Source organism: Silurus aristotelis (assembly GCF_946808225.1).
Source record: "Silurus aristotelis genome assembly, chromosome: 8".
NCBI lineage: Eukaryota > Metazoa > Chordata > Actinopteri > Siluriformes > Siluridae > Silurus > Silurus aristotelis.
Genome location: NC_139581.1, coordinates 11,743,678 through 11,757,070, shown reverse-complemented (window position 1 = coordinate 11,757,070; position 13,393 = coordinate 11,743,678). Strand labels below are relative to the sequence as shown.

The following is a 13,393-nucleotide window of genomic DNA, read 5'->3' as shown; positions in this document are numbered from 1 at the left end:
TTTGTGGAAGAAAAGGTTTTATTTACAACATATATAATGACTAATACAATACATGTCACAAAACCTGTGCCAACATGAAGCTTATACTGCATATCACAATGTATGTACTGTATATAGCATATACTGTTTCTATAGTATACATGATCATAAAATGATAGACATTAACCGTATCTGATAATGCTTATTTAACACTGTACGGTGAATATGACAATTATTGCATTTTGTAGTGTAATGTGAAGATGGAAATGTAAATATAAACATTTCAATTCATAAACAATTCATAATTATGATGTGGGTTTAACTTTATATTTGTAACAGACTTTACTAGCACTAGTACACTGAACAAAGAAGATGAGAAAGAAGAAGAAGAAGAGTAAGAGGAGCACTCTCAGGATTAACAGAAGACATCAAGAGTAATCGGTCCTTCTGATTTTGATATGAGAGGGCATCAGTTGCTGTGTGTGATCAGTCTATTTTGTATGAATAGCTACTTCCATGTGAGCACTGAGCCTGGGAGAGGGTCCCAGCAGCTGAAAAAGAAGGAATGCAGAAAGTGCTCATGCCTTAGGTGAAAGAGTCTCTACACTGTGTAGTCCACGCTGAGGCATTCGTCCTTGGCTGCGCTGTGCTGTTGGCTCTGTGCTTAAAACTGAAGGTAAAGCTGTCTGAATCTCTCCTAGTATGGGTAGTGTTTCTGTTTCTTGCCAGCGAAGCAGGCCAGCCAGGTGCAGATCAGCATGGCTGTAGCTGCGCCTGCTCCGGTGCAGTAATACGCCCAGCCGATCTCACACGAGCCTGCACACACACACACACACACACACACACACACACACACACACACACACACACACACACACACACACACAAGTGTTAGGGGCAAACTCACCATAGAGTCCACTTCTTTAAAAAAAATACAAAATAAAAAATCATAATAGCACTTCAGCATTAAACAGGCTTTAGGGATGGCTTTCATTAAATGCAGGAAAAAAACATCTTTTGAAGACACAATTGTCATTTTATTATTTTAAGGTTTAAAGAAACAGACTTGTGCCACTTAAAGTGCAAGTAACAATGAGACTAACATTGGAGCTTGGATGCATTTACATACAGTAAATGTGTATTTTTATACAGTTAATACCTATTCAAACATAATCTAAAAACTAATGTGTACTGTATGTTTTGTTTACAGGTTTCCAAAATTTTATGAAATAAATCCTGTAATAAATGATTAAATTAAACGATTATAAAACTTTTAGACAACTGTCCAGTTTAATGATATTTTAAGAGGCAAATTGCAGGTATATTTGCGAATGATTTAAAAAACACAACAATACCAAGAGCAATTTTTTAAAACCGCTTTCCACATTCAGAAATGGTCAATTTTAGTTCATTTCCTTATAAGAGCATACTATGCTTGCCTTAATTTTGTATTCATTTCTAATTCTTGGGTATAAATATATTCCAAGATCATCCTGAAAGTTTTGTGACCCCTTCCTCCAGCTCTGGGCTCCAAGGATTAGCCACGGCCCTGATCTTAATTCAAAAATAATGAAATGTTCCATAGTTACGAAAGTGAGGAGTCTCATGTCAAGTTTTTTTTTTTGGAAATGTACACTGAATTATAAAGCGATAGGATGTTTTTTATAAGTTTTCAATAAGACTCCCTTTTATTAATTTTATTAAAGCAAACAAAAAAAGGTCATTCACATTTTCAAAGTGACCTCTGGTGGGAAACAGAGCCAGTCATGCATCACACAGAGGAACTAAACCCAGCTGATACTCATTCAAAGAGCCAAACTGAAGTGTCTTCCAAAATGCATATTTAAGCATAGACTTCAGCTGTCCTTTTCCAAACCTTCAATCCTGTGCCTGGAGTTAAAGATTTTGTTGAGTTATTGATAAATTCCAGTGCATTCACAGTTCTCCAGTAAATTTTTCCCTCCTAAACCCATCACTTTGTATGTCTGCTGAACTGCTTCTACACATGTTATTTTTGCTGAAAGCAGTGTTGTTTAAAATATTGTAATATATTCTGTGCTGACAAACAGCATAATAAACCAGTCATTGGCCTTTAACGACCTCCATTTCCACATATATTATTTTTCATGGTGGTCCGTAACAGAGAAGTTATAGCTGAATACAAAATAGACAAGGAAAAAAAACTCAAGCTGAGCTTTTTAGCCAGCAGTGCATAATCTGATGGGAAATACAATAATGTGTTGCTCTTGTCTCATGATATATAACAAGGATACAAAATATGCACTGTCTCAAAGCAGATGTGGACAGAGCAAATATTTTCAATATGAAGAAATAAAATTTTTCATACAATCTCTGTAGGTTCTTTTTGAAATCTTTGGATGCAGCTCGTGCGATCGTAGTTCATAAGGGTGTTATTCTAACTTGTGAATGTGACTGAGTTTTTGGATTTTTTCTCATGCTAGGAAAACATTTAGAAACTAAGCATTTTATCTAAAGGTCAGAAATGGCCATTAGTTCTCTGCTTCAAATGCTGTAATATGAAGAACAGTGCAAGTGTATTGAGATCACATGCAGCATTTTCCCCATTGAGTAAGGTTTATATTTATGAGGTTGTGAACAATGAATTAATAAAAACAAGGCTACTGCATACCATCTATTTTTTCCTCTATCCACATTTGTGCTTTCAGAGATTCAGTAGAAATAAAGTGCCAGTACTTCAATTTGGTCACATGTTTTACATCCATATCAGATATACACATTAGTAGGTGAAACAACTCTTAATCAGTGATGGAGCATTTATGATAATGGATGCTTAAACAATGTATTTCTCATCCAGGACTTGCTGACAGTGTACTTATTGCACATTTCTGTGCTGGATTGCACGTTCCTGCAGTGCTGTTTTTTGCTTAAAGCCTGCAAGAAAGTGATTCCCAACTGGGGCATTAAGTTAGACTGCCAGTGGCATTCATGCACAGTGAGTAAACGACACAGTAACGGGTACTTGTACACTCAAAATGAGGTTATAAAAAGCCTGAAAGAATCATTCAGAGGTCTAAAGTGGGGTACAATATAAAAAAAACCTATACATTGTGTAGTTTATTAAGTATGGTATTAAATGTACTAAATAAACAAGTGATTTGCATTAAAAGAAAGTACACTCAACATACACCCTTGAGCCAAAGCGCTTCCTGTCTTTCAGAGAAAATAAGGCAACAATATAAGACTTTATATTTTAGCATTCATGTCAAATTATTAGCTGTTAACAAAATGACTTGCACATAGTTATTAGCAGTGCTATGCCATGCCATGTAGTAATGACAGCCATGTCAGGTGAAACACCTTACAGATTTGCTCTCTACTTGGGCTGGTATGTTTTCACACCGACACTTCCATATCATGTGATCAACAGTGATTAAGATGTCACATGTCAACACTGTAGAGTATTTAATTTATCATGATTTTTCAACCAAAATTTCTCTGGAGCAGAAGAAGCAGATCGACTAAGCACACACAGGCCAATAGACCACAAAAGACAGATGACAACTGTAAGCTTAGTGGTTTCTGGTCTGAATGAAATGGTTACAACTGTTTTTGAAAGAAACTTGGCATCAACAAATTCAGATGTCTGCCTGCCTCTAAGACTGTGGGTCATGCGATAATTCATCTTAAACCTTCTTTTGATGCTATCAATAATAAACTCTTCTTTAAACCTTCTATCATCAGTGACGTTCTAGTTAGAGATGTCATATTTTCACATGCAGAGGACTTTTGTAAACATGTCATAGTTAGATAAGCACCTACAAAACAATCAATACATCAGAATTCAGTTAGTTGAGTTAAATGAATTTCGTCAGTTGAAGAAATGATTCACATGTCAGATTTCTTTTGATGTTTTTGTATCAGCTCTGTTCAGCTTAGCTCTGCAGGTAGTCCTCTACTTATGATGGAGCTACGTTAGGACCCTATCGTAAGTCGAAGATGGTGCTATGACTGTGACAGTCTTTCCTGCTTCATGCTGATTTATAATTTTTATTTTTTTATCTAAACTGAAGGCTTTTCTCTTTTTTATTTCACTACCAGCAGGAGACATACTTGGGTGCTTGGAAGACATACTTTTATCACTAAGATTGCTGTTTGAAACAGAAAATAATACACACAGACAACTTTACTCCATTGACCGCTAACGAGAGTGGGACATCTCACAGGGCGAGAGATACGCTCATCCCAACTGCGCGTCCAAACGTATGTATATTTATACAATTTTGTCGTATCACTATCGAAAAATCTTAAGTCGAACCACTGTAACACAGGGACCATCTGTACTTCCGAATTCTGCCCTTAGCCTGAGCTTAAAAATCACTGGAGAATTAAAGATTTATTTTTGCTGCAATATACACAATTTCCACACTGTAACATGGCTATGCCAATACCCAGCTAACAGTTCGCTAAAGTTCACAGAACAATTTTTATGAACTTTAGTGAACTAATTTATGAACATCACAACATTACTGAATTTTTCCCCCGAAAATAATCTATTGACTATTATTATAAAAACACCTCACACCTGTGGTGTGCACCACTCCTAAAGCTCCAAATGCCCTAGAAAATGGAAAGCTCTGTTTAAAATAGTAGGCATGTGCGGGTATGCCGTGACACCAACCCTGCCTTAACAGTGAGTGTCATAGAAGGCAGCACTTTAGTGGTTATAAAGGTACAATTTAGAAACCAGTTTTTTCAAAGGTGGGATATGCCACAAAAAATGTAGAATACAGGAAAAATAAAAAAATAAAAAATACAGGAATATGCTTATATACTATATAGAATGAAGAAATGTTTAGAATAATAAAGCAAATGCTGAGATCAGCTAAATAACTATTTCTAGTCAAAAAACTTTCCTTGTCATTACTCCTGCATGGAGACAATGCTGCTGCCTGGATTCATAGATTGTCCTTTTTGCAAATGATTAAATTGGACTTACCCAGTTTAAACTGGTCTGAGCGATTATCACATGTCTGTCTGACCTCCTCACTGTCCCAGCCGAGAGGGTACAGGGCACATCCCGATCCAATGAGAAGACCTGCAGAGAAGACAAGCAAATACAATTAAGTTGGTTTTTTAAACAAATGTCCTGTTAATCAACTCCTCTGTCCGTCTGACTACTTTTAAAGGTGCTCAGGTGTAATAAAACAAAACGGCCACCGCTATCAGGAAGTTTTTTAACTTTACTCAATAAATAACTGTCTACAGAAGGCACCACACTATATATACTGTATATACTAAATATTCACATTTCCCATAGAGAGATAAATATATATATATATATATATATATATATATATATATATATATATATATATATAAATAAAAGCACATTTTCAGACACAGAAGAGAATTTGCGGGAGATAGACAATCTCTATGAATGCGTTTCTGTAACCTAGGCATGAAGAGGAAGCCAGCAAACACCGTGAATGTATAATGTGGCAGCTGCTTAAGCTGCTTTTAGGCAGTATGTGATATTAAAAGTAGTGAAAAAGACCTTGTTTGAACCCCAGTCCCTCTTGTAGCCTCATCTCCGGTGTCACAAGCAAATTCTTGCTGCTCTTTGCATTTTTGCTATTCACTGGGTCTCAGCACCAAGCTGCAAGGTCAGCTCTGGATGGATATTATCCCTCAGTGCTTCAGTTGAGGGGCTTTACTGTCACATGAGGTTAATCCCTTCCAATTTGCCTCTTGTTCGCCTATCAGTTTTGGACTGGTGATGAAGCGAGCGAGACACACATAGGCCCAACCCTAAATAACCTCTCCGCTTGGAGGGGCAGAGAGAGATAAGGGGAATAAATCAATCCCCCACACAAGTCTATCATACACCGCTCAAATGAGAAAAGGCAGATACATTTATTATAGCCCACACTCCACTAAGGAGAATATTAACACTCGACAGCCGTCTTATATAAATAAATGCTGACACTTAACAGGGAGTGTACAGAGTGCATAAAGGAGAAGTGCACTGTGTGCAGTTGTGTGTAGACTACACACAAGACTTCACTGTGGAATACAAGCAGAATGAAAAGGATCCTCATATTCGCTGGTGTGAAGAGAGGCATGGTGAACATGTTCACTGGTGTTAGCATTTATTAGCACCTAATAAAACACCGCCTCCGCAGTGATGCTCTGTATGGCGGATTTTTTTTATTAGACTTTAATGAAACGTTTTGAGAAATATCACCTAAGTGACAGTCGGTGCAAATGATCATCGAATAAAGTGAATGCCACATGTTCCCAGTGAAACAATGACTTTGCTTTATTGTTTCTGTTTTGGTCATGTCCCTGGTGCTTTCTATTAATTGCTTTCTTGCCCTATTGTGTTCACCTTATTATTGTGTTAATTTATCAGATGGTTTTGAATGCCTATGACCACTTTGTCTCTTCCCATGGACGCTGATGTTTAATCTCAAACACAGCTTCACAATCAATAGCCAATTGAAACTAAAAGTATAATTGAAACAATATTTATTAATGCAGCACATTCAGCTTCAGAAGTCTCTTTCCGTTGACTCACTGTCCCAATTTTAAAATGTTGGTGGGTTTGTACCGCAGTGAATCGTTTAAATGATGAGATCTAAAATATGCTGCATCAAAAGCTTCTGGGATTCTTTGTTGGTCACTACTAAAAATTATACTGGTGAAAAGTTTCCTCTACAAATTAGAGCTTATATAAGCTTCTGCCGCATCTCAAAACAACTGAGAGAATGCATAACTTGGAAGCCATGTTGGGACGGCAGCATATTCAGCCTGAATTTGAAACAAATTCATGAATTCTCTTTCAAGTCCTAAGTAATGTCAACAGATAAAGAGGCGTGTAATCAGCTTGAAATGTCCTGCAGTGTCGAAAAACAGAAACAAAAGGAGGGCGGATTTTTCATAGCTTTGGCAAAAGCTAACATTCACTTTGCTCTATTGTATGAAAACCTCGTGTCTGTCTAAAGTTCAACTATTTGTATGGAATGAGATATAAATTCTCTGTTTTTTAACAACCATAAACTGTTGAGTCTAATGATTATAAAGGCAATATTCATTCTTTCTGATGAAAAAGGAATGTATATGTCCTCAAGCCTCAAGTGCACATGCCCACAAACCACATCCATAACTAACAGATTCAAAACAACTGGGGAAAAAGTGCAGAATAATAAATCTTGTGCACAAGTTACAACACACAATCCTTATTTCTATTCATTTCCCTCATTATAAACAGCTGGATGACAAGAAATAAGGGAAGCAGGTGGCTCCAGTCTCCAGCGATCATTCAACCAAAGTACTGCTTTACTCTTTCATCTTCCTCCTCTCTGTTCTCTCGCTTTTCTCTCTCTCTTCATCTGCACACTCTATTCACCAAACCTTTAGCAAAGCACATTATCAGCTCCAACAAGCATTGAACATGTGACAGATGTTGGATGTTGATGTTTTTGCACATTTGTAGATCTTGCCATAAAAAACATAATGAGGTCCACTGCAAATCTCATCTGGGGCTGAAGCACAAAATGGTTTCACAGAGAATATGGAATAATGTACATGTAAAAGAAACATATTTTTGTTCTGTTGCTGTATATAGCAGTTTCCCTTACTGAGCTGCACAAACACCATGGTGCTAAACCAGTCCAGCAGTTTTCCCACAGAACTTAGCTACTTTTACCACGTCCCACCTCGTGAAGATTATGGACCTATGGATGATCATGGAGAAGTAGATGCCGAGTGTTTAAAGGCCCTGGCATGGAGAAGCTGATGCTGGATCTATGATGATCACAAATTGTTCTGTATTGTTGAAAGATTTATGACCAAACTCTTGATGTCACCCATATGAGGATGGGTTCCCCTTTGAGTCTGGTTCCTCTCAAGGTTTCTTCCTCATATCATCTAAGGGAGTTTTTCCTTGCCACTGTTGCCACGGCTTGCTCATCAGGGACAAACGCACACCATTCACCTTCACTGTTGTTTTCTGTAAAGCTGCTTTGAGACAATGTCTGTTGTGAAAAGCGCTATACAAATAAACTTGACTTGACTTGACTTGACTTGACTTTTGACTTACTTGCATGACCTAATTTGGACATCTTGCATACATTAGAATAGTTATATCAATGTTCAGCTTGCCAGATAGTAAACTAGAGTTTTTTGCCCCGAAACAATGCAGTTTATTATATATCTAAACCGACTGTGGCTGTGATTACAAAGGTACTGTATTTATAGTAATTGCATAAGAAGTGAAAATTATATACTGCATTTACTCTGTCATTAAGCTTGTTGTCAAACTGACTCATTCTCATAGCTGATTATAAAACTTTTTTTTAAATAAACACTGCTTAAATCGAATATCTGTGGGTATTAAACACTATTTAGTAAAGGTATTAATGATTTTGTACTTTAGTGAAGTAAGATTTTGCATTTCGAAAATGGACTGAATTGAACAGTGATCCATAAATGGCCACTAAAAAACACCAGCTTTAATGCTTTTGGCACAAATTTGATATATTTTTTTTATTGTACGAGAGGGATCGACACCTTTATTCTGAAAGATTTGGTATGTTGATAAGTGTGCAGTGAGCCCTTAAACCTGTGTAGAAGGAGTGAAGTCATCCAGGAACAGACCACTCCCATCAGAATAGAGCAGGACTTTTCATTAAAGGATTAAGGTGGACAGTCAGAAGAGTTTTGTGTTGTTGTGCAGTGACTCTTCTCTCCATGGTCGACAGGCTATCTGAGCAGGATTAACACTAACATGTGCTGGGTGTGGCTACATCAGGATCATGATGTAAGACAATATCCAAATTCTAAGTGTTTATACAAATATATCGTAAGCAGGAGTAGCAGACTGCTTTTCACCATGTGGCCTCTCATTGCTCATTCCTTTGCATTTCATTAGGCATTTTGCATGTTTAATCCTATCCTCCACACTCCCTATGGGGGATATTGAAAGCCTGAGCTTGGGCGGGTGGAAAGGGTGGGTGAGGATTACTAAGAATGGAAATGCCAACTGCAGATATGGTCTTCATGCCAAGATGCCAAGGGGGCAGACTTGTGAACGACAGCTTGAGCTTGGAGGCTTTCATGTTAGTGTTGTATTTTTTACATTGTAAAAGCTATTTTGGATGTTGTCTATTGATAAATATATTCAGTGGTTGTTAGGGATAAGTGCGTCAGAACTGATGAGCACCAAAGGGACTGATGCAGACTTCTTCATCTTTTTTTCTTATTACTCCCTGTTTCACTTGATCTAAACACTGTTTGCAGCTCTTGGAAACTTAACAGTTTTTAAAGGATAATTTCTAACCAAATGTGTAGAATTTAATTAATGTTAGTATCTCAGGCGTACAGTACTGAGAAAAGGAGTGTGAAGCAGCTAATTACTAGATAACAGTGCATCTGCAAGTTACTCTGGAAGGGAGCCATCAAATCCAGTTAGAGACCATGAATACAACATGGTAGTCAGATGTTCAGATCACAAGACAGATGACAAAAAATGTATTGTTGTTCTGTTCTACATAGAATTTGGTGTCCTAGATATGTATTAGCTACATGTTTGACACACTCAAAGCATGTTTACCATAGTAAAAACAACTGAAAGTTTCAAATGTTGATAAAGACCTGTTTCTATACTGATTAATGGACAATTCTGGTGCACAATTATTATTATTTCCCAAGTGTTCAAAGGTTTGGATAGTCACATGATAATAAGAACGTTTATTAAACATTTATTTTTCCAGATTGCCTTGTGTTTAAGGGACTGTTCATAAAATCTCATTTTAAATGGTTCATCGGAGTAATACCAGAGAACTGTTTTCAGTTTCCTACATGTATTTCATGGGTCTTTCATTTCATGGGTCATTATTTGTTTTGATTAGCTCCAGAGTGTAAAATAAAACAAATCTTTTCACGAGAATAACGAATCATAAAGTAAACATTTAATACTTGAATTACATTTTTGGGTGATTACTAAACCAACAACAGTGATTAATAAATTATACATTATAGTTTTGGATTTATAAAGAACAAAGAAGGCTTTGCTATGATGAATATTTTCGATGTAGCACCTCAAAGTCTGTTTTGTTTTGTTTGGCCTGCTAAAACCCTACAGATGGTTTTACTTCCAGTAAATATTAGGGCTGTAAATTATTCATATTTATCATGCTTACACGTTTAAAAAATGGTACGGACACTGCATGTGCAATTGTTTTCTAGCTATTAAGGTTTTTCTGGTAGTCCATTCAAATTCTGTGTAGAGAGCCTGTGAATTATAAAATCTAATCTTCAAAATAAAATGTATTATAAACCTAGTTTAACCCTTCACTCATGTGTGTTTAAATGCCATATACCTGACAACAGATTGTGTATTAGCACATTAACAGCGATTTGCAATTGCAGAATTAAAACAACGAAAAAACACTTACACAGCCCTAAGCAGCACCGTGAACAGGTGATAATGAGATAAATCTGAGAGCTTTTGACAACTGTGAAGAGGTTCTGTAAAGAGAGCATCTGTTTTTCCCACTGCAATCAGAGGAATTGAAATTGGCTACAGCCATTAAAAACTCACAGCTACAACTTCTGGAAATGATGAACAGCTCTGCTTATAAAACCGTTTTTACTGAAAAAAACATAATAGCTCAAAAGTATGGCCTCAGCAATCTGATGCAAAGTGAAAGTGTCTTAGTGCTATAAAAGATTCAATGGAAAAAGCTAATGAGATGATTATCTACAGACAGTATGAGAAATGTGTAGATAACATTTTATTTATATCTAATGCAATATGTGACTCACAGTTACTATAAATATGTGTCTATTAATAAGTACAGTAATCCCCCGCTTTACCGCGGTTCGAATCTCAAACCCCCACCCCAAAGGTTTATCACAGAATTGCATTTGCCATACAACTAATTAGTTTTGCTGAATTTCCCGGTCTCTCGTGGATAGAAAACCTATAGGAAATTGTTTTATGCTGTTTAATGTTGAAATAATAAAATTAATTAATAAAAATATAATTATGAATTATAAAATGAAGTGAAATGTTAATACAGTACAGTACTATATACATAAAATAGCATTTTTGGGGTGGCGTCCGTTTATCGAGGTTTTTCGTTTTAACGCGGGCGGTTTTGGAACGTAGCCACCGCGATAAACGGGGGATTACTGTATTGTAATGAATGCCTACAAAGGTGCTGCCAGTCCTGCATGAATACTGTTAGCTAATCTAAAAAATGTTGACAAAGACTAAATCTGTGTCCAGATCTGCACATTATTGTGTTGAATGTTACCTTTCTGATGGAAATCTCTTATTGAAGTGTGGTTTTAAAGTCAACATTTATCTTATTGTAAAGATTTTGATATATATCCATTAAATACATACATACATATATATATATATATATATATATATATATATATATATATATATATATATATATATATATATACATACACATACATATACACACACACACACACACACACACACACACACACACACACACACACACACACACACACACACACACACACATATATATACACACACACATATATATACATATATATATATATATATATATATATATATATATATATATATATATATATATATATATATATATATATATATATATACATACATATATATGTATATATATATATATATATATGTATATATATATATGTGTGTGTGTATATATATGTGTGTGTGTGTGTGTGTGTATATATATGTGTGTGTGTGTGTGTGTGTGTGTGTGTGTGTGTGTGTGTGTGTATATGTATGTGTATGTATATATATACAGAAAGTATGTCCTGGTCTATCAACCAATCATCTTTTTACCCATTAGTGTTCAATATGAGTGGGCCCTGATGAGCACTTGTCCGTGGTTAATGTTTTCTCTAACTCCCACTGATTACCCTACAGCTTCTCTTCCAGGCTAGTCTGAGAGTATTGTGTATACTTAAAAGTAATAAAAGATTTAAAGTGCATACTTCAAACACGGGCATGTGGAATTGAACAAAGAGTCCAATGAGAATGGAACCCATTTATAACTTAAGAATTAAACAGATTATTGTACTCTGAAGAATACTTGTATTCCTCATATTGAATTTGGTGACATTCAACTTGTAATGTAGTAAGTTTTAAGGTAAGGTATCTATTCTTTTGCTCAAAAATGATTTACAGGTACCCTTTACACCTCTGCTTATCAGGCATACAGCTTGTCATGTTGCTAAGAATCTTCAAAGCCCTCTGTTCTAAAAATGCTTATTTCAGTAGAAGATTTCAGTGCTACCTCTGACATAAAAAGCAGCAGGTATTCCTCACATAAAATGTCCCCATGTCAACAATTACCCACATATTTTGCAATACAGAATATTTTATGTGGTAAGTTGTTACTACATAAACGGTAATATTTTTGAAAGCGCATGTAAAAAATTTAAATCATATTGTGGTATAACAGCTTTTAATAGCTTATTTAAATACAGTCGATGTTACATACTGTTTTGAGTGATTGCATAAAAGTAAAATGTCATGGTACACCACAAAAAATTAAACATGAACGACTGGTCTATGTTTATCCATGTTAAAATGTTTGGTGAGTGAGCTCCAGTCCAGTAATTGAAGGCTCACACAAACCAAAAAAACTTCTTGTTATGAATGCAAGGTCACATCACTATTCTGAGGCCACTCATTTTTTTGACATCTCTTCCCGGGTTTTATCGGTGGGGTTTCTGGAATTCCATGTCCTCTGCCCTCTTGGCTTACAATACTATTCTTAATTAGCATTCAAATGGGTGGAGAAAGTGAGGGGAGAGAGGGAGGGGTAAAATAATGACTGGCTGGGTTATTCAGAGAGTGGAGAATAGGTGACATGAATAGGTCTGTAGCCAGTTTTAAAAGCGTGTCCCATCATTCTTGGAGTTGGAGGACAACAAGGTTGCAAAAAAAGAACAAGATTTGTGAAAACGGCGCAAAGTGCACCAAAGTGCACTGAGGTGAAGGAACCTTTTGCACAAGACTTGTCTCTTAGATAAGCAAAAGATGGAGAGAACAGATGTGGTTAGAAGCATAGAAAGTGAGAGGGGAGAGCTTATCTATCTATCTATCTATCTATCTATCTATCTATCTATCTATCTATCTATCTATCTATCTATCTATCTATCTATCTATCTATCTATCTATCTATCTATCTATCTATCTATCTATCTATCTATCTATCTGGGGTTTTTTTTTAATGACATTTTTGTTCAACCACCCAAATAATAAAAGACACCATACATACAAAAATACACTTTTCTGATTTTCTGCACATTTTCGTTGTCCACTTGCCTCAGCAACACTTTCCCCCTGCTTTTCTGAAAATCTTTTGTGTTTCTAAAGTCCAATAGGATCAGA

At 36.0% G+C, this 13,393-nt stretch overlaps 1 protein-coding gene across 1 annotated transcript in view; it reads right to left on the bottom strand.

Annotated features, from left to right (window-relative positions):
- Positions 1-13,393, bottom strand: part of LOC310729880 (LHFPL tetraspan subfamily member 6 protein) — a 52,244-nt gene continuing 38,851 nt past the window's right edge. Inside the window, exons 3-4 of the mRNA XM_083548478.1 lie at positions 4,958-5,056; positions 1-795 (exon numbers count right to left, since the gene is read on the bottom strand). Coding sequence (XP_083404604.1) covers positions 677-795; positions 4,958-5,056 — 218 coding nt within the window. The 3' untranslated portion in view covers positions 1-676. The remainder of the gene's footprint in view (positions 796-4,957; positions 5,057-13,393) is intronic.